This window comes from Alosa sapidissima, chromosome 13, assembly GCF_018492685.1.
Source record: "Alosa sapidissima isolate fAloSap1 chromosome 13, fAloSap1.pri, whole genome shotgun sequence".
NCBI classification, from domain to species: Eukaryota; Metazoa; Chordata; class Actinopteri; order Clupeiformes; family Clupeidae; genus Alosa; species Alosa sapidissima.
Window position 1 is genome coordinate 34,988,584 of NC_055969.1, and position 26,026 is coordinate 35,014,609.

Consider the following 26,026-nt stretch of genomic DNA (forward strand, 5'->3'; position numbering starts at 1 on the left):
GTGGAGCCTTTCTCAACACCAGCTGAACTGATGCAGCTACCGAACACACAAAGCACTATAGACGAGATGGCTCATGTTTATTTGCCTTCTGATAGCGAGTCACAGATGGGGAAAGAGAACCATATGAGGACAGGGAGGGACTGTGTTAGCAGCCCTGCGCAAATACACAAACTCAGAGTGATTCACTTAAGCTTGAAGCCTTCTGGAAGCCCTTCTCCTGCATAACAGGCCAGTCACATTTGTTCAGCGATTTATATTTAGTCTATTGTGTGTGTGTGTGTATGTGTGTGTGTGTGTGTGTGTGTGTGTGTGTGTGTGTGTGCTTGGGTGTGTGTGTGTTTTGCTCACCAAGGTCTTTGCAGGCAGTGGTAGCGTTTATTTTTTTTTTAATATGATCACCAAGGAAACCAACACAATAATCAGGGTTGAAATGGCCCATTAAAATCTCTGAGTCCACAGCGAGCAAATAGTTGATCTTTCCATCAAAAGGGAAAAAAGGAAAAAAAAAACTGTCATTGTGCCGCCCACCCACAGACACATAAGCAAAGCACACGGGATGTAGGAGGAGGTCAGCGCTGTCTGAAAACATCAAAAGGGGATTGCAAAGCTCCTGCTCGGGATCCTCCATACGATCTATCTCTATTGACATTATGTAATTATGAGAATTAGACTGCAGAAACATTTCCTTGGATATTTATCTATTTTTGAATGTGAACTAAACGTATTGCACATCATTAAACTGTTGTTTTGAGTAGGAAATACAGTTTGTGCTCCCCATTTGCAGATAGCTTCTCATATTATATTTTAAATTTGTAGATACTGTAGCTTCTCATATTATATTTAAAAAATGTAGATACTGTAGCTTCTCATATTATATTTTAAATTTGTAGATACTGTAGCTTCTCATATTATATTTTAAATGTGTAGATACTGTAGCTTCTCATATTATATTTTAAATTTGTAGATACTGTAGCTTCTCATATTATATTTTAAAATTGGTCACCTGTATTCCATTCCATTTGCGTCCATCTTGCTGTCTTATTGTCTTTGTGGGGAAGGTAAATAACCTTGTGTGTGTGTGTGTGTGTGTGTGTGTGTGTGTGTTTGGGGGGGAATTGCCTTGTCTTGAGATGCATAGTCAATGTCTCTCGAGGGAACCATAAATACCAACGCATCAAGGAGAGAGGGGAATTAATTGAAGGTGGGGATTAACAAGTTGTAGTTAAACGAGCCCTACCATTTGTCTCCTAATTCCTACAATAAGTCCGAGTCTACCAGTAAAAGGGAGATGAGAGAGCCAGACTGAGAGATTTATACAAGCTCACCCATCTCTTTCCCCAGACACAATTACCCACTATATAACTGCCATAAATTAACTGGAAAACAAAAGCAAAGTAATTTTCTTTTTTCTCTCCCTCCCTCCGTTCTCACTCCTCCTTGGTCTAGCAGGAGCTGTGAGCCCGTCGTGCAAGATTTATGAATATGTTAGAATAGCCTGAGCCAACAGTTTTCAAAGTGGTGAAGGGAAAATAAATGAAAGGGGCCCCACAGGCAATTCATCTGCAGCTTGATGGATTACATGCTCATCACCACCTTCCTGATTTCTCAGCCATTCCTGTCGCACCTGTGAAATGTTTGGTAAACAAACGAAACGAATAGGCTCACCGATTTCCACTGCACTGACCATGCTGTCAGTCGACTGGCCAGATATGCAGATGGACCACGTGTGTGATGAATTAGACCCTGTGTAAGAATGGTTTCAGCAGCAGAGGGATGGATGTTGTCCATCAACCAAAACCGCACACACACACACACACACACACACACTCACACACACACACACACACACACACACACACACACACACACATCACACATTCCTACCGACACACACACACACACACACACACACACACACATCACACATTCCTACCGACACACACACACACACACACACACACACACACACACACACACACACTCACACACACACACACACATCACACATTCCTACCGACACACACACACACACACACACACACACACACACACACACACACACACACATCACACATTCCTACCGACACACACACACACACACACACACACACACACACACACACACACACATCACACATTCCTACCGACACACACACACACACACACACACACACACACACACACACACACACACACACACACACACACACATCACACATTCCTACCGACACACACACACACACACACACACCTATACAAACTCAGACAGAAACCTATTGACCATACAGTATGCCAGCCGTAAGTCCGATCATGAATTAGATAAAAAGTCACACAGCTGCACCGATCGAATCCAATACAGACAGTATGAGCGATGCTTTAATCAGCCTTTATGTTGTGCGGTCTGCGTTATTGAGGACATGAGTGCGCCTCCGTGGAGCCAATCCTTCCTGCAGGATCTCTTTCTCTCACTCCTGACGTGTGTGTCCAATAATGGCGGATCATTCCTCAGATTGAAGATGGCATCCTCGCGTGCCTCCTCCGCAGACTTGGCTCAACCTCCAGCCCCGATGAAATCCCCCGTCGCTGACCTCCGAGGTCACCTCTGAATTGGAGGTGGTCAATCAAGGCCGCGTTTCCCGCCCCTGACAGCCCGCAGCCATAAATCTGAGCTCTTTGTCCTCTAAAGCTGCCCGCTGACAGAGGCCATACGGTCCCCAAACACACACACACACACCCGCCCGCCCGTCCACACGTTTTCTTCCTCTATTGATCCAGCGTTGCCTTCTCTCATGTGAACACACACACACACACACACACACACACACACACACACACACACACACACACACACACACTCAGAGCTCTCATGTGAGGGCTCATACTGCTGACAGCTTCATACTACCGCACGTGCTCTGGCCGTGTAGATTCAGTCGCCCTGGCGACGCCCTGGTGACCTGCGCCTCACACTCTTTTATTTATTTCCCGTTTGAATGAGCGGAGGAGCAGAAGCATTGCTATTGATTTGAATGGAGCTGTTTTTTTGCTCTGTGTCGACCTTAGCTGAGATGTTTATGTGCTTGGCCTTCATCCGTCAGTCAGTGGAAACATTGGCAATGTTAAAGGGTAAAGAACACCTTTGCTGTCCATCATGAAGAATTGCAGGGGCGTTGCTGCAGTTATTAATAAAAGACAATCAGGCTGTTTTAGAACACACTGCATGATATTTCCATAATTCAGAGGTGCGTCATATCCCAGTGTAGTCTGGCCCAGTCTGTGTAATGTCATCATAGGCAGCATGACCCTTTCCTTACTATGACAAGATTTCTGTAGCATAGTGTATAGTATGGTGGCCATTTTAGCAATGTGTCATGCTCGAAAATGAGCTTTAGGTGAAATGTTGCATTGTTGCCTATAAACGTGTCACGTGTTGACGTGCCACGTGTACATGAAGGCGAACAGCACAGTACACAGTATGTTTCCTTCAAGAGTCCTTTTCTGTCTGCCATTCTCTGTACTCTCACTTCAAGTTGACTTGGCTTGTTGAGCTCAGTAACTCACATCAAGTTAAAAGGGACCTGCAGGGGGTAAAGTGTATCTCTGCAGATAGAAACTTGACTCTTACTTTACTTCAGATCTCTTGAGTGGGGACAGGTAGAAGTAATAAGTGTAAAATAAAAATGTTACCTGCAGAGAGAAGAGAAAGCCTTTCCGTAGACCCTTCTGAACCAACGGATGTAGTACTCATAGCAGCTCATATAAAGCAAGAGGGGTATATGAGAAGGTGACACGTGTGTCTCTCAAATGAAAGAATTAGCACTCTGTTTTAACACCCTGCTGTACACCTTATGTGTTAAGATCATTTGAACTTCACTAGCACAAAGCCGGCGTTTTGGCCAAGACCACTTTTTCTGTGCTGGAAGTATATGTTGTTTTTAATAGACATTCATGTCTGTGTGTTCTACAAATCTATATGTGTGTATGTTATAGTAGTCTTTCCATATGGCGATCAATTGAATATGTAATGCACAAATCCAAAAACTATATGCAATGCAGGAACCAAAGAAGAGCCTAAGACTCTATAGGCTATCTAAGCAATGGCAATTAATTGCACAGTTACTCCCAAAAGAATACAATTTCTGCTCTCTCATGGGGTTTGTCAAAAAAATACATTGGCTGTGACTTCATTAAAAGGTGGAGACAAGAGGTCTTAATGTTTTATCCCCCCCCTCACCCCCCCATTCCCCTGAACTGCTGAAGTGGAACAGCAGCCTGGCACAACCTCACATGCCTCTGAAGTAATTCACTTTATTGCACCAGTGCATTAAGTAATGATTATTTTGTGAATTTGTGGGCATACAATGGTCAATTAATCACGGAGGAAACTGATGCTCGCGAGGGGTGGGGCGTGCTTGCCCGCTGGCCGTCCGTCCTGCCAAAACCCCAGAGGGGGGGCGGAAGAGCTGGGTCCCCGCCAGAGACTGCCCAGGGCTGTGGCTCGGGGGATGGTGCGTGCGTGCGTGCATACATTTATTTTATTTATTTTTTTTTGTTGTGTGAAGTGTCTGTAACAATGGTTTAGATTTGCACCTAGATTTCAAGACAGGTCTGAAAATATACATTGTTTTAGATTTGGGACCATTTAGTCCAGCAGACACTGCAGACACAGTGGAAGCATGAAAAGTCTGAAGCAGAGTTATCTGAATAGACATTTCCAGGCATTTGTGCGAGCAACAGGATGCATGCGTGGCATGGGATTGGGTAGGCACCGAGAAGCCTGATGCTGTCAACTCAAGTTCAAGTGAAGGGTGAGCTCCCCTTACATGCACACTCCTCTGACAGTATGCAGTGTGTGTGTGTGTGTGTGTGTGTGAGAGAGAGAGAGAGAGAGAGAGAGAGAGAGAGAGAGAGAGAGAGAGAGAGAGAGAGTCAGAAGCAGCCGGATGCTGATGTTTATTATGGGGTGAGATTAACGTTACGCACAACAATTTATTTCTTCAGGCCCAGGCAGGAGAATTTTTTGCACTGACAGAGCGTGAAGTTAAGCGTTATCAGGATGCAGTGTGTGTCTTGGTATGTGTGTGTGTGTGTTTTTGTGCAGTTGAGTGTGTGTGTGTATGTATGTGTGTGTGTTTTTGTGCAGTTGAGTGTGTGTGTGTGTATGTGTGTGTGTGTGTTTTTGTGCAGTTGAGTGTGTGTGTGTATGTGTGTGTGTGTGCACGCTTCCCCACTTGCATTTGTAACTCTTTAGACGAAGCCCATTAAGTTCTGTGATGCTGCCCCATCCTTCACCCTCATCACATGCTTATATATGGCCATGGTGCCCCATCCTTCACCCTCATCACATGCTTATATATGGCCATGGTGCCCCATCCTTCACCCTCATCACATGCTTATATATGGCCATGGTGCCCCATCCTTCACCCTCATCACATGCTTATATATGGCCATGGTGCCCCATCCTTCACCCTCATCACATGCTTATATATGGCCATGGTGTCTGCAGACTTCACCCTCATCACATGCTTATATATGGCCATGGTGCAGACTTCTCTCTCATCACATGGTTGCCATGGTGTCTGCAGACTTCTCTCTCATCACATGGTTGCCATGGTGTCTGCAGACTTCACCCTCATCACTTGGTTGCCATGGTGTCTGCAGACTTCACCCTCATCACATGGTTGCCATGGTGTCTGCAGACTTCACCCTCATCACATGGTTGCCATGGTGTCTGCAGACTTCGCTGCTCGCTACTTAGCCGGCAGCATATGCTGCTTGTTCCAACTGTGTTTTTCTGTTTTGTAAGTATTTGTGATCCAGCGTCTTTCTGTTGCTGTATTTACACACCGTGCACAGAGCTGGCGAGCGCTGTGTTAGGATTTCTGTCTGCTTGTTTGCCCATCAATGTCCTTGCCAGTGACAGCTGGGTGTGCAGCGACTGTGTGTGTGTGTGTGTGTGTGTGTGTGTGTCCTCAGCTTGACTCTCTTGTCTCCCACCACAGCGGTCTGACAGCAAGGCATTGTTTCCCTTTAAAGCAGTGCGAGAGATGACGAGCTGGGCAAATATTAGGATGTACCAGAAAGAGAGAGAGAGAGAGAGAGAGAGAGAGATAGAGAGGGGGGGGGGGGAGAGAGAGAGAGAGCAAAGCTGTATGGAAAGAGGGAGGGATAAAAAAGACAGAGAAATGGGGGTGGATGTATATATGTGGTATAAATTATTACTATGGTTTGTAGACATCACAATGAGAGAAAGAGTTTGAAACATAAAAACATGTATTTACATAATGTCAATGGTAATCAAGTAATACACTGAAGTTTTTCTTAAATAACATCCTTTTATAATAATTTTAAATAACAAGTTTAACTAATACTATAAACGTACTGATGCTATTCTACCAGAGTTATCCTCCTCTATGTGCACTCCGTATCCCAATGTCTCTCTGTGTCTATGTGTCGCTCTGTGTCGCTCTGTGTCTCATTGTGTCTCTCTGTCTCACTGTGTCTCTCTGTGTCTCACTGTGTCGCTCTGTGTCTCACTGTGTCTCTCTGTGTCGCTGTGTCGCTCTGTGTCTCACTGTGTCGCTCTGTGTCTGACAGTGTCTCTCTGTGTCGCTGTGTCGCTGTGTCTCTCTGTGTCGCTGTGTCTCTCTGTGTCGCTCTGTGTCTCTCTGTGTCGTTGTGTCTCTCTGTGTCTCTCTGTGTCGCTGTGTCGCTCTGTGTCTCATTGTGTCGCTCTGTGTCTCACTGTGTCGCTGTGTCTCTCTGTGTCGCTCTGTGTCTCTCTGTGTCGTTGTGTCTCTCTGTGTCTCTATGTGTCTCTCTGTGTCGCTGTGTCTCTCTGTGTCTCTCTGTGTCGCTCTGTGTCTCTCTGTGGCTGGGCGGAGCCTGTTTGAAAAAAGCGCTTGGCCTTGCAGCTGCGGAGATGAAGACGTCATCAGAGGCGGGCTCTACTCAAAACAGCCAATAAGAGAGCAACGAGTGAACGCTATGTAACCATGTAGGATGTGTGACCTGTGATTTCTGTATAAACCCCTGAACTTTGTGTAAACCTTTGAACTTGTATTACGGAGAAAGGTTTGCACACTTGGCAGTACTGACTAGCAAAAGATAAGAGCGAACAACAATCCTTTCATAGTGCCACCTGTGGGTTTGGAGATGCCAAGCGTTGTGTCAGCATCTAAGGAGGCGTGTTACAGTAATATTGGTGTTCGACTATTACAGTGATATTGGTGTTCAACTATTACAGTAATATTGGTGTTCGACTATTACAGTGATATTGGTGTTCGACTATTACAGTGATATTGGTGTTCGACTATTACAGTGATATTGGTGTTTTGTGTATAAGTTTTTGACGTTAGCACTTATAATGGTATATTTGGATGTGAATATCCGACACAACATGGGGATGAGAGAAGCAGTATCAACTGGATGGAGAGACAGAGAGGAAAAAAAGAGATGGGAGGATGAATAAAGAGTGAATAGAGAAGGTGGTGGTGTGTGTGTGTGTGTGTGTGTGTGTTTGTGTATACATGTGTGTGGTGCTCTGATTATACAGACAAGTGACAGTGGCAGAGCCCTCCTCTCTCCCTCCCTCCTCTCTCTCTCTCACCCCCCTCTCTCCCTCCCTCTCTCTCTCCATCTCTGATGCAATAGGAGAGTGAGTGGGGTGAGTGAGCAGCGGCATGTTATTGTGAACTTGCTCCGCTGGCAGCACTTCTGTCGTTGAGCTGCAGCGATCCGTGAACCCGCCATCTGGATTCGCCCACAAATCACATTAAAGTTTCAGGCCCAGGAATACATCAAGCTAAATGAATATTGGCTCCAGGGGGGCTGCTGGGTGGTGGGGGGGTCTGATGGGGAAAAGGCCCATCGCCATCCAACTCTTTTGTGGTCAGTCAGAAATGATCCCCCCCCCCCCCACACACACACACACCATCCCCTGCCCCTGTGTGGTAACTGGGCCTGGTTATGATGACAGCCTGACCGGCGACCGAGCCTCCTGCGCGGGCACAATAAGGAGAGAGAGCTGCTTCCCCCTGGAGGGTTCTGGGTCCAAGTGGCGTAATAAATGGAAATGAGAAGTAATGCCAGGCCCGATCAAGGCCCAGTAACCACACATAACCAGAGTGTGTGTGTGTGTGTGTGTGAGGGGGTGAAGTAGTGCCAGGCCTGACCAAGGCCTCCTGGTGGGCGAATCTGCATGATCATGATCATGAACATGGACTCACACTTTGAGTGAGAGAGACGTGTGTAAGGTAAGTCTTTAGAGAGAGAGAGACGTGTGTAAAGTGAGCTTTGAGAGAGAGAGAGAGACGTGTGTAAAGTGAGCTTTGAGAGAGAGAGAGAGACGTGTGTAAAGTGAGCTTTGAGAGAGAGAGAGAGACGTGTGTAAGGTAAGTCTTGAGAGAGAGAGAGACATGTGTAAAGTGAGCTTTGAGAGAGAGAGAGAGACGTGTGTAAGGTAAGTCTTGAGAGAGAGAGAGACGTGTGTAAAGTGAGCTTTGAGAGAGAGAGAGACGTGTGTAATGTGAGCTTTGAGAGAGAGAGAGAGACGTGTGTAATGTGAGCTTTGAGAGAGAGAGAGACGTGTGTAATGTGAGCTTTGAGAGAGAGAGAGACGTGTGTAATGTGAGCTTTGAGAGAGAGAGAGACGTGTGTAATGTGAGCTTTGAGAGACTGCTGGAGATGGGGTCCTGCCACCCAGGTGCTAAAACACCTTGGAAATGATTCTCATCTGTCACTTTCCTCCAAATGATGGGTGTAAAGAAATATTGAAGTAATGATGAATTATGGAAGCTGTGAAAGGAGGCCGATTTGTGAAAGGAGGCCGATTTGTGAAAGGACTCATCAGTCTGCCACTCTGCCTGATGGGACTGGTCAAGGTTAAATAAGAGTCCAGCTTAACAGTGGATTATTCTAAAGAACAAGCGCTGTGTAGCATGGGCAGAGGCCTTACGGAGATAGCACCAGGCCTGTTTAACTCTCCTGTTTAACTCTTACACCATAGCACCAGGCCTGTTTAACTCTCCTGTTTAACTCTTAGGCCATAGCACCAGGCCTGTTTAACTCTGGAACTGTAAAGAAACTGCATAAATTGTATGTTTGCACAAGCAGTCAGTCACATGCTTCCTGTAAAGTCCCTACTGGTCATACCAATTGTGTGTATGTGGCAAAGCACCTGTATTGACCTGTTCTAACGTGATGTAATCTTCTGTATTGACCTATTCTAACGTGATGTTGACCTATTCTAATGTGATTTTAGCTTCTGCAACTATTTGCCCTTTCTACCTTTTCGATGTGAATCGAGTAGCAGTTTAGTTTTGATCTATTCTGGGCTTTGAGAGGAAGTGAAGGCTTGTTGTGCTCTCACTCTTGTGTACATGTGGTGAATATGATCGTTTGGTTGAGATATGGGAAGGATAAATGACCAAAGGGGGTAACTGCTTTATCAGCGGCCAAAGACTCTCATTCCACATATGCTCTTCTCTTTGGGGACCAGCAGCCTTTTATGAAGTATGCTACTCTCTCTCTCTCTCACACACACACACACACACACACATACAGGCACACAGAATGCACAGGCACACAAACACAAATATAAACAGACACACATGTGGGAGTACACACACACACACACCCCTACACCTACACCTACACACACACACAGACACACACAACTGACAGGCATGGTAAATAAGCCGAAACAGATCTAGACAGAATGCATCAATCACTGGCCTATTTTATCCTATTATGCAAAGCCCTCCCACCCAAGAAGGGCAGCTCAAAGTCAGACTTGAAAAACAAACTTTCCTACCTCCATTCAGACCACACAAAACGCTTTGTCTATGGGTGTGTTCTTCTGTCTGACATGCTGGCTTTGCAGAACTGTGTGTCTGGGGCTGGATTGAATGATCACATTAGACATGTTCCCCTCATATTATATGAACTGTACTGTACTTATTCATTGTGTGATGTTGACATTCAAGTGGTTACTGCATACTCACCTGGAGTTATATTAGGTGCACTTCCTACTGAACTGCAATGTGCTTCTTGTATAGGCAATAAGATATATACTACAGTATATGTTTATAAAACGTGTGTATAGTTAAAGAAAGTATTACGTTTAGGGTTACAGTAGTAATGTGTTGCAATATAAAGTTATTTCAGAAGTACACCTGATTTAGATTTAGTTGTGTTCCAGATGATTCTCCCACAGCACTCAAGTGTTAACCACAGAGCCCTTGTGTTGCGCCCCCTGCAGGTCTCCAGGTGATCTTCCCCGAGTACCTGCAGGAGAAGTTTGTGCAGTCGGCGCTGAGCTACATCATGTGTAACGGGGAGGGAGAGTACATGTGCCGCAACAGCCAGTGCATCTGCAAGTGTGCCGAGGAGTACCCACAATGCAACTGCCCCGTCACTGACCTGCAGATCATGGAGAACACACTGCAAGGCATGGTGGAGACCTGGGCCGCCTCCTACAAGGACTTTGAGAACTCAGGTAACACACACACACACACCTGCACACACATACACTCTCTCTCACATTCTGCCTTTCTGCCTCTGTCTCTCTCTCATCCATGCAAGCTCTCTCTCTCTCTCTCGTACACACACACACAACACACACACACACACACACACACAAACACATATATATGCGCGACATCTCTGATCTCTCTCCTAGCTGAGCCGGAGCTAATGATTAGCATAATTCCCATCTCAGCCCACCTCTCGGCATCATTTGCTCTGAAGGGGCTGCATACTTGATGATATTATGGCTGTTTTCATATCGCTCATGAGAAAATGATGGCAGCAGCGGAAAAGAAAACGAGAAGGGAAAAAGGAGCAGAAATGCTCACTTTTCTTCGACATAAAAGCCGTCTAGCAGGCTGCTTATCAGCCTCAGACTGGCACAGGCCACAACCCTAAACAGCGTAAGCTCTAAATTTAATTAATCAGCTGGTTTTTATTCCAAGTCTGTTGTCATTTTACGTGAGTCACCTTCTGGAGAATACGGCACATAAAGCTAGCGTGTTAGCTCCTCACAGGCAATCGGCAATAAAGTGCCGTATGAATTATTCAACGCCTCCCCGAACAGCCTTCTGTTTGAGGAGACGGTTCTCCTCTCAGTTAATCGCAACAGTCGATTCCACCCCTTGCTCTCCATCTCTTCCTCTCTCTCCATCTCTTCCCCCTCTCTCTCTCTCCATCTCTTCCTCTCTCTCTCCATCTCTTCCCCCTCTCTCTCTCCATCTCTCTCTCCATCTCTTCCTCTCTCTCCCCATCTCTTCCTCTCTCTCTCTCCATCTCTCTCCATACTGTATCTTCCTCTCTCTCCATCTCTTCCCCCTCTCTCTCTCTCTCTCCATCTCTCTCCATCCATCTCTTCTCGACTCCACTCTGGTAGTCAGTGTTGGACCGTGGAGTGTAAGGCCTTGCCGTGTCAGTGGGGAACCGCACACAGAGCAATTTAACCTCCTCACATGAGAGGGGGGGGGGCTGTAAATCCAAAGCAATCTCGGCCATATGGCGTTAACCTGCTGCATCCCAAACTTGCTTTTAACACTCGGGGGAGCGGAGCAGAGTGTCCTTGGATGATGCTGAGTCGGGGAGTGTTTAAAGGGAGCGTGAGAGTCTCTCACACAGAGCAGCTCTCCTCTCTCTCTCTCTCTCTCTCTCTCTCTCTCTCTCTCTCTCTCTGTCTCTGTCACTAATTCTCACAAGCTCTCTTTTTTCAAATGGGAATGAAGGCGTTTGTCTGTACTAGCATGGCAAAATGACACCAAAAAAAGCAAATAGCTGATTGTCTATGCCTTCACCATATCATGTGTGTCTTCATAGTGCTACTGATCAAGAAAAGGCATTGAAAAGGTGATCTGTCAATAGCTGCCTGTCCCTTTGCGTTATATATTATTAACAAGCAATAAAAACGTCCAAATAAAACCTGCCAGGCACATATATGCTTATATATTATAGAGGACACCTCGGGTTAGACCTAGGAGCCTGAAGGTCACATCACTCTCTCCAGGGAAAGGGTTGTGCAAAGCAAGACATCCAATATCCAATAAAGTCCTAACGCCGTAAACACAGACCACATGTAATTACACGCTCTAAAGAAAGCCAAATGTGTGAACTTAAAACAGAATGAGCATTTTGTTAAACTCTAATCTGTGGCTGAAGTGGGGTTCTGTATAAATGAGATGAATTACCGGAGACTTAATCAGATTTGGGTTTCCGTAATTAAGGAAACTGAAAACGCTTGTATTGTTTGCAGGCCTTACAGCTAATGGAGGGGGCAGCTATCCGCATAATCACGTTTTGTGTTGGTGCGATTCTGCATGCACTCGTTAATGAAACTTGTTTTGTGTTGGTGTGCTTCTGCATGCACTCGTTAATGAAACTCAAGTGCTATTATTTGTCCTTTATGTCCTGCTTAGGCCTCCGTAGTATCATTCCTCAGGAGACATGCAGCTGCACATGCACATGCATAATGACTCCTTTCCTGTGTTCTGCAAATGAGTTCAGGAGTCCTGAGGAGAGTTCCTTCCCTTGGCTTTCTGACAGCACACCCTTATTCCTCATCAAGTTGTAAATATAGACAGCACACTCTTATTCCTCATCAAGTCGTGACTATAGGCATCTTGCCTCCTGTACTTTAATCCTCATTTGTGTACACATGTGTAGTGTAATGTCCTTTGGCTCTCTGATCATACACTTGTAACATTCTGTGAATACAGACTTGGAACAGTGACATTACCGAACACTTCTCCAGATAATTTTTTTTACTTTTCCTAAAGAGATGCTGTCTGTCTGTCTAATGTCTGATGTCTGTCTGTCTAATGCACTTTTATTCTGTGGAGTTGATAATGCGGAGTGATGACCACTGTCCTGTGTTGTCCAGAAGGAGCGATTCTGTCCTCGCCTTCGACCCTCCGACTCTTAACACTCTCATTGGTCAGTAAATGGACGTTTGCGAATGCAGATATGCAATGATTGCTTTTCCTGTGTTCTGCAGATGAGTTTAAGTCTTTCCTGAAGAGGTTGCCATCCACCCACTTCCTGCCGGTCAGCAGCGTCCATCTGCTGTGGGGGAACGACTGGGACCTGCAGGCCCGCTACCGGCTACTGCAGAGCTCTCTGGAGGCCCAGAGGCAGAAGATCCAGCGCACCGCCCGCAAGCTCTTTGGCCTTAGCATCCGCTGCCACCACAACCCCAACCACCAGATGCCTAGAGAGAGGTGGGTCTCAATGTATGGAGCCTCTTTTATATACTCTCTCTTTGTTCTTTAATTGTGTGTGTGTGAGTATGTATGAGACAGATAGAGAGAGAGAGAGAGAGAGAGAGAGATGTGCATTCATGTGTGTGTGTGTGTGTGTGTGTGTGTGCAGGCATGTTTGGTGTACAGTTGCGTTTTGTGTCTCTTTGAGGAGACATGTCACCTGACACATTTGATATTTCCTTACACCTGGCAGAACGTTAACCTGGCAGAACATTAACCTGGGCTGAAATGGCAGCATTCAATTTCAGTATATAAATGTTAATGCCCACTGGAAAATCAAGATCATCATGACCTTTCTTCTTTATGGCGGCAGAACTGAAAAAAAAGAAGACATTTATATGGAAAAAAAGAAAACTTGACTGTGAAACTAAGAAAAGGTTACTTACGCAAGGAATGCAAATAAACAGTGATTTAACGAGGCAGATGCAAGCTATGTACACACATAACGATGGAAGGATTTGTTTTAAAATGTGTGTTTGGGAGAGAACGACTGTCAACTGTCACTAATGTCGAAGTGGGACGCCTACGCTCCAATGCAGGCTTTGACAAGGTTTGTTCTGAAGCGTTATCAAAGCACTGCAGAACACTCTCAGGGCTCAGTGGGGCAAACATCAAGGCCGTTTGATGCATGGCTGAGAGAGAGAGGGAGAGAGAGAAAGAAAGAAAGAAAGAAAGAAAGAGAAATACAGAGCAGACCAAGAAAGAGAGGAAGAGAGGAGTGAGTAAAGAAAGAGGAGGGCATATGCGAGACAGAAGAGAGTGAGTGATGGAGAGAGAGAGAGAGAGGGAGAGTCAGTGTAAAACAGGATGTGTCAGAGCCAGGTAAATAGGAGTTTTCAGTGGAAACCCTGAACTGCTGGCGGTAAGGGCTTAGGAATGACTTCTTTCAGAGTAAGGAACTCTTCAGAAAAACCTCCACCATACGGGGACAGGGACACCTCCACAGGGCCTCCCAGAACTCTGCAGGATGTGAAGTATTTGAGTTTGCCTTGCTCTTTCCTTGTGAGGAGTGACGAAGAGCCATACTTCCCCCAGTTTCCTCCAAATGACCCTCATGACCACTGAGAGTGCAGTAGACTCATGTGTGCGTGTGTGGTTGAGTGCATAAAGATGTGATTGGTTGGGTGAATGAAACGTCTTCAAATTGTTTTGTTTGGAAGTCAGCTGTTAATCTGCTTTCCACACAAATGGCAGAGAAACATTATTTGCATGGCTAATGCATGAGCGAATACTTGGCAGAGTTAATTTCCTATTGAATTGCTTTATTTAGACACTTCAAATTATATCTGAATAATTTCTGGCAAATTAGAGCAGTGGACCACAGATAGCAACAGAGAAATCGCCCAATTCCAGTCCGTTTTAGGACATGCTAGAGGAAGCGAAAGGAAGCATCTTGTTCATTGGTGCGGAAGCCTTGGAAACAAAACTAAAAAACGATATTCCACTGGTTCTAGTGTATGTGTGCAGCCTACGTTAGCCTGCCTGTCTGTGTGTGTGCAGCCTACGCTAGCGTGCCTGTCTGTGTGTGTGCAGCCTACGTTAGCGTGCCTGTCTGTGTGTGTGCAGCCTACGTTAGCGTGCCTGTCTGTGTGTGTGCAGCCTACGTTAGCCTGCCTGTCTGCTCTGCGTGACGAAGAAAGAGGTGCAGAAATAAAGGGCTCAAAAGCATCACTGTCCACTGAGTCACTGTGTAACCAGAGAATCTGCCAAGGCCATCCATTCAGTCCAGGCGCTTTCAGTCCGCTGGTCACTCAATCAGTGCATGTGCATGTGTGTGTGTGTGTATATATCTGTTTGTGTGTGTCCATCCACCCAGAAATGCTACCTTGGTCTGAGCGTCCCCCGCAGCCTCCAAACAAGCCCGATGTGTCTTCCGCACTACAGCGTTCCTCTCATGTCTAACTTGCTTTCCGCGCTTCAAACATGGCTGGCTGCGCAGGAGGCATCATTAGCAGGCTGGAGATGTGCTTATGGGGTTGCCACGCCGACGCAGCGCTCTCCAGTGAGCCGGGGTGGGATTGGTGGTGGTGTCGCACAAACACCCTGTCTAATCACATGGTGCCCTGCAATAAAAACCACTTAGTAAAGTGTGGTGGCTCCCTGCCTGCCTGTCATATGAGCGGCTTTGCATGCCTGTTAATGCCCTTGCTAAGAGTGGGCGCTAATTCTGGTCATTTGTCATCAGCTGTGGCTGATACACAGTGGGTGGAAGGATGCTGCTGGAAGTGGTGGTGGTGTTGGAGGCAAGGAGGGAGTTATGGTGTGTGTGTGTGTTGGAGGCAAGGAGGGAGTTATGGTGTGTGTGTGTGTGTTGGTTAATATGCGATGGCTTCTGAAATGAATGACTCCTTTTGTTCCACCTCTCCCCACCTGCGTCACCTGGCTGTGTACCCACGCCTGCAGATATGCAGCACATGACGCCATTGTGTTCTCTCGCTCACGATGTGCTAAAAGTAGACCAACACGGAACAAAGACAAAGAAAACAGAAAGATGAAAGAATGTGGAAGTAGAAAACTCATGTTGGTTTGCTGTAATGAGATGTCTAGCACTGCCATCCTCACCACGGACCTCTGAGTTATACAAAGACTTTTATTCTTTGATAAATAAATAAAGAAATGAAATGTGTCGTGACAGTCTATTTTGTACGTGAGCTAGAGGACCTGTGCCCTTAGCGATGACATTACCTTGAAGCTGGCGTATTTCATGTTCATGTTCCCTGCTACTGACAGCATGCTGTGTTATTTAACTAGTCAGGCCGGGTGAACTGATGATTCCAAATCGTAAGGGTTCAGGAGCATGTTTTCAGTGCCTTTGATTGCGTTTCCAAGACCAATAACCAAACATGTCTTTTAATGCATAGAACAGAATTCAGTGACAGAGACTTCATGTGGCATTAAAATCAAATCAAATTCTCTCTCTCACTCTCTTCTTTCTTCTCTCAATCCTTTTCTAGTTCCTATCCTACTTGCTTGGTTGCTCATTTTTCTAGCTTCATTCTCTCTTTCTTGATTTTTCTCTCATTTCTCTCACTGTATCAAACTGCCTCATCTCTCTCTCTCTCTCTCTCCCTCTCTCTCTATCTGCATGAATGTATGTCATCAACGCTAAGCGCAAGGGTTGTCTGTTTCCCCATTACAAACATGGAGATGTGCTCTGATTCGTGAAAACAAACATTCATTTCCAGCTATTTCCATCGCGGTCCCCATGGTGAGAAGAAGCCAGCCACTTGTTTTCTGCAAAATAAATAATGATGGGAAAGCAAAACAAGAGGCAGCTCTCTCATACGCAGTGCTGCGCCAAAGTGCTTATTTGATAAAACATATCTGGGCCTCGCAATTCAAATGGTATAAGTGCTGCATATTTCAAATGAATACATTTGGACAGAATTAAATTACAGAAGTGCTTTGTTTCCTGAATATAACAGATTAAAATGGAGTCAGCTAAATCCTGTGTTTCAGCGAAATGCTTCCTGGATAAATATGTGGAAAATGTATTTTGTATTTTGGTTATATATATTGAATTTATAACCCATAATAGTCAATTTGGCTTATTGAAATATATGCGATGAAAGAAAAAAAGCAAACATGTTATGAATATTAGAAATCTCAGATAACTGATGTTTTTAGGTGTATATGCATGTGATAACTGATATTTTTAGGTGTAGGTGTGTATGCATGTGTGTAAATATCATAGCTATTTGGGCCTGAGCTGATGTGATTAAAGTGACATCCATGGCAGTGTGGCTGATGATGAGACTTGTGTTGTTGAAATCTGTCTGGATGGCTCCCAAATCCGATTCCCAAAGTGTCGTCGCTGTGTCACTCACCGCCCTTGGCCTGATGTCTCACGGTCGCTGCGGACATGAACACGCGCTCAACAGCCACGTTAAAAAAACAAAAGAGCCAACTGAAGAACGTATGCACAGACACATAGCACTGAAGGACTCTCTGCTTATTGCTTTGGAATGAAAAGTCTGACACAGACGCCTGTGGGAGCAGATGAGCGGCAGCCTGTTGAATCAAATTCTGACCAAACTCAGTTGGCCAAGCCATAGTACTTTACTGGGGGAGATGGTGTCCATGTCTCAATGAAGTTATCCATGTTATTTCACATAAAAACGGCCCTACTTCATATATCCATTGAGTTTTTATTAATTTACAGCTGAAGGTCTTCAGACCAAATAGTCGGTAACACCAACTGAACTTTGGGAAGTAGCCTGATGAATGTCTCTGGAGACACTGGGCATGTGCACGCTTCTGTGAGCCGTTGAGAGGATTTGAAGGAAAAGAGATGTGGAGTAGGGCTGAGATGATAACCGCATTACCACAACACCTGGCGTCACATGTCTGTCAGGTCAAGTCAAGTTTATTTATATAGCTCATTTCATACACAGAGGTCATTCTATGTGCTTTACATAAACAAAAGCAAACAGTAATAACAAATAAAAGCATAAAAGGGCAAAAGAGTCTGAGGTCATCACCGTCATCACTGCAAAAAAAATTAAAAAATCCGTGAAACATTGGCCTGCACATATGTGCACATAGTGTGTAATGTTGTGATGTTTAATGTGAGGAACCATATTATGACATGGATATAAAACGTATCAAAAGATGGAGCAAACCCGATCTTTCAAACCCGAATGTTCCAACATTCCATTTGTTTACTATGCAAGAGTAGGGGAGAACTGGCACAATCGTAAAACTTTTCTATTCCCTCCTTTCAAACTCGATTTACACAAAGATGTTAGACTTGAAAGCTATGAAATTTGAAGCAGAATTACAAAATACATGTAGCCTACCTTCGTTACAACCTAACCTGACGCAGCCTTTAAAAAGTGCGTTAGCCTAGCGCTGTAACAGTAGCATAAGCGCCATGAATGTAACAGTTCTAAAGTCGTGATAGCCTTGTGGATAAACTGCTTACTTCTTTCATGGTCCAGTGATCTTTGAAGTAAAGTTTAATTGGCTGTGATCGCTGTATGGTTGTGTTTTTTTTTTTTTTTTTTTGGGGGGTGGGGGGGTGGGGGTGGAGAGGTACCGCAAAATCACAGTAATTTCTTGCTTTTCAGCCGCGGTAAGGAAAAATCCATACGGTCCCAGCCCTAATGTGGAAATCTCATTTTTAGTCGTGTTCTGTTATTCCACAAAATGCGTTTGGAGGACTGACTGCACTATTGGTTTTGCAAGTATTGACCTTAACCAGGAGAAATGGGTCATGCTAGCTGGACAGCAACTAAAAGCTGTCCCACTTAAGAGGGGTCTAGTGGAAACGGTTACATGATTGACACGTGGAAATAGCATTATGAATCTTCCTCTAATGTACTGTAGCCCAGAAAAATATTGAAATATGTCAAGCGCTTTGAAAATCTCTCTCTCTCTCGCTCTCTCCCTCTCTCTCTCTCTCTCTGTGTGTGTGTGTGGATCAATAACTCTGCTATACGTCTCTTATCTGTGTAAGGCATATTACTGTAAGAATTTAATGGTGAGTGAGATGATACATGCTTTTACAAGATGTCGTCAAGCCCCCTGAGTCCACATGTTAAATTTGTAAAAGGCGTCCATTTTGTTGCATTAAAAATACAAGCTTTGGAATGAGTTGAATTGAACTATTTTGTATTGATGGAGTGGCTCCCGTGACATAATTTGTAGTTTAAATATTGTATACAGACATGTTAACTATGCATGAACACATTTTGAGTTTGATTGAACTCAATGTTCACGCTGGAAAAGTACTTTAAGTTGGCAGAGACAGACTGAACGTTTTTTGATGGCAAATGTGTCTTTCTTTTAAAATTCATAATCGCATAAGTATGAATGGCAGCTCCCACATACAGTTAGCTGGGGCTGAGACAGAGGCAGTTTATAGCGAGCCTGTCTCTCTCTCTCTCTCACTCTCTTTCTTTCTCTCTCTCCCTCTCTCTTTATATCTCTCTCTCTCTCCCTCCCTTTCTCTCCCTCCCTCTCTTTCCCTCTCCCTCTCTCCTTTCCTTTCTCTCTTTCTCGCTCTCTCACACACACGTGTGTGTCCCCTGTAGCTCTCGGTCCGCTCGGTGATTGCTCATTTGGGAAATGGCTTGGGGGGCTCCTGATCTGTCGAGCAGAGGGGGGTTCATCAGTCACGGCTCCTCCAGGTTCATTAGCATGTCATCCTAACCTTGAGCCTGCCATCGCCCACACACACACACACACACACACCCCGCTCTGCTGGAGTCAGACGGGCAGAGTCTCCTCGTCATCTCCAGCAGAACTTTCCCAACTGTCAGCACGGCGAGACAGCGGGGGGGGGGGGGGGGACTGATGCAGATTTGCTTGGGAAAATGGAGACCCGCTCTCTCAGTCTGTCTGTCTGTCTCACTGTCTGACAGTATAGATTACCTCTTTTACAGATTTAGGGGGTGTGTGTGTGAAGGTAATAAATGGTTGCAGGGGCCTTGGCAGTTGGTTAATCCACTCTTCCCCAGTGCAGTGAAGGGGCTTTACTGACTGCTAATTGTTAATGGAGCATTTTATTCTTATGGTGCTCTCATGTATTTTCTCTCAATCTATCTCTCCCTTCCCTGTCTTGTCCACTCTCTCTCTCTCTCTCTCTCCTTTCATCTCTCTCTCTTGCTCTCTCTCTCTCCTTTCATCTCTCTCTCTCTGTCCCCATCATGTCGGAGTCCCTCTCACCCTGCTTATGTCCTTCCTGTGTCCAGATCTGTGTTGCAGTGGTTGAACCGAGTGCAGTCCTACCTGTACTGCAACGAGAACGGCTTCTGGGGCACCTTCCTGGAGAGCCAGCGGACCTGTGTGTGCCACACAGGCGTGACGCTGTGCCAGCGGCCCATCCCCTGCGTCATCGGCGGCAACAACAGCTGCGCCATGTGCAGCCTGGCCAACATCTCGCAGTGCGGCTCCTGCAACAAGGGCTACAAGCTCTACCGCGGCCGCTGCGAGCCCCAGAACGTCGACTCGGAGCGCAGCGAGCAGTTCATCAGCTTCGAGACGGACCTGGACTTCCAGGACCTGGAGCTGAAGTACCTGCTGCAGAAGATGGACTCCCGCCTCTACATCCACACCACCTTCATCAGCAACGAGATCCGCCTGGAGACCTTCTTCGACCCACGGTGGCGCAAACGCATGTCCCTCACGCTGAAGAGCAACAAGAACCGCATGGACTACCTCCACATGATCATCGGACTCTCCATGAAGATCTGCCAGATGCGCAACAGCAGCATCGACCCCATGTTCTTTGTTTACATCAACCCGTTCAGCGGCAGCCACTCGGAGGGGTGGAGCATGCCCTTCGGCGAGCACGGCTACCCGCGCTGGGAGAAGGTGCGCCTGGGCAACTCTCAGTGCTTTAACTGGACGCTGCTCCTGGGCAACCGCTGGAAGACCTTCTTCGAGACGGTGCACATCTACCTGCGCAGCCGCGCCAAGGTGCCCACCATGCTCCGCAACGACACGGGCCAGGGCCCGGTGGACCTGTCCGACCCCAACAAGAGGCAGATCTACATCAAAATCTCTGACATCCAGGTGTTCGGCTACAGCCTGCGCTTCAACGCAGACCTCCTGCGCAGCGCAGTGCAGCAGGTCAACCAGTCGTACACGCAGGGCACGCAGTTCTACTCGTCCTCCTCCATCATGCTTCTGCTGCTGGACATCCGGGAACGCATCAACCGGCTCGCCCCTCCGGTGGCGCCAGGGAAACCCCAGTTGGATCTCTTCTCCTGTATGCTCAAACACCGCCTCAAGCTCAACAACAGCGAGATGATCCGGGTCAACCATGCCTTGGACATGTACAACACCGAGATACTCAAACAGTCAGATCACCTGACCACCAAACTCTGCTGAAGGGGAAAGGGAAGCTCTGCGAGTCAGAACACAGTATTTACAGACCAAACTGTTTGGGAAAGTAGAAAGAGAATTTGCTTTTGTTTTTTTCTCCTTTGGTTTTCGGTTTGGACTTTTTTTTTGTTCAGCTTTTTGATGTACTATTAACAACTTTGTAAGTGTAATTGTTAAACAGAAATTAAGAAAGAGAGTTGAAGTCTTTTAGTTCACTAAAGAAGATGATGAAGAAAAAAAAAAGAAAAAAAAAACATGACTGTACCATATTTGTCCAAGCATGTCTGTCATTTCCTAAAGGAGTATTACATGAAAAAAAAAATATTAAAGTCGACATCCAGTGACAAAGAGGCCTTCACTTTACTCTGAGGGAGCTAAGGCACATCTGAAAACTGCCATTCTTTTCTGAGTAACTCAGTTTTAAAAGGAATATTTAACGAGCGCAACACAAGGGCAGAGCATACATCACTCTTTTGGGTTGAGCTTGAGGCAAGCAGAGAGCTAGAAGGACATTTTAAGACAAGTTGTACATCTCAGAGGTGGACAGGTCAGTCAGGAATGAAGCTTCAGTTGCATCGCCTTCTCACATTGCAAAATGCTCCGCCCCTCTTGTAGTGTTGCTGGAGTTTTCTCGAGTCCAGCAATCCACAGAGGGGCGATGAGTCATTTAGCCGGTCGATAGTCAGCTGTTTATATCTGTGGATATCTGTTCTTTTCTTTGGTTCCTCCTCTGGCCTAACGCTTCTTGCTGTCTGTTAACTGGATGTGTCATTGAAGAGTGAATGCTTTCATCGTAAGCGGGGAGCCTGTCTGTCTGTCTGATTCTCCCTTCTGACCTTTGAACTTCAGCCAGTGTGTTTTTTTTTTTTGAGGTGGTGGGGTGTCTCTGGTGCCTGGGCGCAATGTTGTGGTCTAAAGATGAACAATCAAATGCTATTTCGTACAGCTTTGCAAAAACGTACACCTTTGTGACTGCTGATGTTTCAAGCTTGCTGGGTACCAATAGCAAATCTGAATATCCATCGTTCACTAGCATCTGCAAGATTAAAAAAAATAAATAAAACATAAGCCATACATTTCCTAGAGGTATATGAATTAAAAAAAGAGAGAGAAATAAAACGCTTGTACACATTTTTCGCTGTGGAAAAAGCCCTATACATGTTTATTACTTTTTTTGCTTTTGCTCTGTCTGTTTGATGGGGCTTGGGGGTGGGGGTTCTATAATGGGGAATTACAAAGTATATGGGATTCATGGGATTGACACATGCCATTGTAAAGCCACTGACTAGAGTAAGACCATTGAGAACAACCGTATTAAATCTTTATGTTTTTATGTTTTGTTTTTTGAGAATAACAGTATTAAAGCTTTATGGTTTTTTTTTTTTTTTTTTTTTTTAAATTTATTAACCACTCAATCTCCTGTGTACTATGCTCGTTGTTTGACTTTGTATTGGATCCATTTCTGTTTCTTACACCCCAAGAAATGCAGGAAAAAGACATAAGGTTACAATGTTTCTTTCATTTCAGAGGTTATGTAGATCTCACTCAGCCACAAAACAGACTTAAACACTACCTGCTTATTATTATTATTATTATTATTATTATTATTATTATTATTACCCTGTCATATTAAGTGCCTGGTACCTATCCCTTTAACAGTTTTAGCAGAGGTCAGAGTCATATACTTACACTAACTCTTCACCTTGTCATAAGAAAATCCCATGGGTTGTTTTTGAAGTTCCCTCCAAATGTTGTCACTAAGATGTTGTGTCTTTATTTTGGTTGAAATCTAGTTCCCATTGAAAAAGCTATGTCCATCCCTGCTATAGTGCATGTACCATACAAAAGTCCAACTTAGTTTCAGTGACAGACGACAGGTAAAGCATATAGTTGATGTGTAAATACTACTGTATCATGGTATAGTTAACCGACAATAACACACTTTGGACCGATGTAAATTTACCAGAAGGGGGAAACGTCAGGTTCAATGTTAAAACACAACTTGGTGTACCTTGTAGCACAAGTGACAGATTCATTGTTGATCTTCAGTGCAGAAATATACTACCTGAAATAATAATAAAAAATATCACCAGCTTGTAAATGTAATTGGATTAAGTAAATATAACAAATCCTTTTTTCTAAAAAAACACAAGGTATTTCCCCTAGGCCTATATGACAAAAAGCACACACGTCTCACAACATTGAAACCTGTCATGATGTACAGTAAAGCCTGCCGCATTATTCTCCCACCCCACTAGACTGGCTTGATCAAGCAGCTCACAGTTCCTTGTCTATGTAATTTTTGCTGTTCTGTTTAAATAATTATATCGGCTTTCTTCAAATGAATGTTTCATATAATAATCTATTTCTCATTAAAATGCTATATTTAATAAGAAGAGCAAGGCTGGTCTGTACCACTTCTGACAAACGGGAATATGGAAGAGTGTCCATTACAGCTGGGCAACGAACCTGAAACAGCTACTGAGAGAGTTCCACGCCATTAGCCTAGCCCTAATTCATAATCATTCTTTCTGTGTAGAAATTTACCATTTTGTCAACGTGTCAAACTCATGCATTATAACAATCATAGTAACCCTTAACAAAGTTTTGTTATAGTTTTATAAGGATTAGACTGTTGGGTTATTTGACAAGTATTATAATACATAACCATGAACACCATATGGCCGTTTCAAGGAATTTGGGGGCCCCAAGCAAAATGGACATGGAGGCCCCCACCCACCCACCGCACGCAAAGCCTACAGGAACCACAGCATAGCCATACAGTTTAAATTCACCCACACTTTATATAAATAAAAAATGTTGACAGTGCAAATACTGCTGTTGCATATATATGCTGTGCATTAGTTTTGAACATTTTGAACATTTGCAAAAACACCACCGTACCATAAAATCCAATGTCAGCTTCTTCCTCATGAATGGAGGATGAAGTTGATGGTGTACCTGGGAAAATAATTGAAAAAAAATCTGAGATTACCTGTGAAGTACATTTGACCATTTCACTGTTAGCATATTGGAAATGGTCATTAACAGCTCAGCGAGAGAAATTCACTCTACCTTCATCAGTGGAGGTATCCTTAGAAGCTATGCCACTTTCATCAAAACCTATTACAAAGCTATAGCAATGTTATGTCATTAAATACGATAAACAGTGATTCTGAAACAGATCTGCGTCTTCCTTATCCCGTTAATAAACATATTACAGTATGTAACTATATTCCGTCCGTTCGAGAAAAAAAAAGTTGCGCTAACTGTTCTAGTTTGTTACAAGCAGCATGGGCCGTCAGGCAGGTAGTTAACATAAAAAATGATTTTGCTAGGCTAGCCTTCCTGCTGCGACATTACACCATTTGTACAAGACAAGTAGAGCTGTTTTATCCAGTGTAATTTATCACTTACCACTATATTGTTTTTTCTTGTCATCCTCTTCCTTTCTCTTCTTTCTTTTCTGGCTTCCGGACATAACTCCACTTCATTTTAACTGCGAGGTTTTATATTTTCCCGGCAGAAGAGATCACAAACTTGGCTGGCTGGCTGCTGTCAGCGACTACTGAGAGGGGCCCCCTTGAGGGGGATCCCGGTATTACCGGTAACAGTGTCGTTGCACTTTACTGCATTGACTATCAAAGGGGCGCTCACAGTTTGTCGTTGCATTTTATTCTTAACCAGTCGTTGTGTTGGGGCCCCTGGCCAGCTCGGGGCCCCAAGCAATTGCTTGGTTTACTTGCCTTCTAGCGACGGGCCTGGGCTTAAGTACGGCTGATGTGTTTTCCTACTATCACCTTACATTCCGATTTGTGTTAATGTATAGCCTCATTATCAACTCACATTGTTTGAACATGGTTTATAGAGCCATGGGCCTGCTAGCATGTTTCAACATGCTTTATAAAGCCATACTCCTGCTAGCATGTTCATACTCCTGCTAGCATGTTTCAACATGGTTTATAGAGCCATGGGCTTGCTAGCATGTTTCAACATGCTTTATAAAGCCATACTCCTGCTAGCATGTTTCAACATGGTTTATAGAGCCATAGACCTGCTAGCATGTTTGCTCTATAGAGCCATAGGCCTGCTAGCATGTTGGCATTAGCTGCTAAGTGTTATAGGCTACAGTCAGAGAATGTCTAATAAGGGGAGAACTGCCACTCTCGGAAAACTTCCGGTTTCTGAACTGGTTGCAGTTCCTTCTAGGGTTCCACATGAGGGCGCTCGTCCACGAGTGCAGAATGCATGGAGGTCTATGGAGCTATATATATATTGTTTTGAAAGGGGAGGCAAAGAAAATACACTTGGTTGAGTATTATATTTTTAATATGACTTAATTGTTCTAAAAAGCCTTTCAAACGTGTTGAGGACGTCATTAATTAGCACAACGCTAGCGTGTTATGGGCAACAACGACCCAACCTGTAAGAAATCAAAAGGACATAAGTACTCGTTCATTCAACTTTTGACCTATAACCCATGTTGACGTTATACAAACTACAATCAAATCTGAGATTTGTCAACGACAATCAGGTGAAAGAGACAAATTTAGCCGTCTAGCTCCATTGACTCCCATTCATTCTGCACTCATGGCGATCGCCCCCAGTGGAACTCTGGTGGAACTGCAACCAAAATTCGATACAATGGGACTTAATACGGAGTGGCCATGCTCTCCGTAGACGGGCTCTGCTATAGTGCAATGTTGCAAACGTTATTATGGCTGTAAGAAACAGTTTTCACGTCAGCTATTATAGTATGTTATGGGCACACCGCTAACCTTCATTAGTGCTCTTATGATGCATTTCCACCATTGGTGTCCTTTTCTAACTTGCATCTTCATGTGAGTCCATGTGAGTTTGTGTGAGTTAAAACCGCATGAATTCTTACTTCGAGAATCATATGGCTCCCTGCTATGAATCAT

At 44.7% G+C, this 26,026-nt stretch overlaps 1 protein-coding gene across 2 annotated transcripts in view; it reads left to right on the forward strand.

Moving 5' to 3' along the window:
- The window catches only part of brinp1 (bone morphogenetic protein/retinoic acid inducible neural-specific 1), a 128,946-nt gene extending 105,965 nt beyond the window's left edge, over nucleotides 1-22,981 (forward strand). Inside the window, exons 6-8 of one of the 2 annotated variants that reach the window (XM_042060007.1) lie at nucleotides 10,259-10,495; nucleotides 13,010-13,244; nucleotides 19,970-22,981. In XM_042060007.1, coding sequence (XP_041915941.1) covers nucleotides 10,259-10,495; nucleotides 13,010-13,244; nucleotides 19,970-21,110 — 1,613 coding nt within the window. In that variant the 3' untranslated portion in view covers nucleotides 21,111-22,981. The remainder of the gene's footprint in view (nucleotides 1-10,258; nucleotides 10,496-13,009; nucleotides 13,245-19,969) is intronic. The other variant, XM_042060008.1, reaches the window with a different exon arrangement.
- The last annotated feature ends 3,045 nt before the right edge of the window (nucleotides 22,982-26,026 follow it).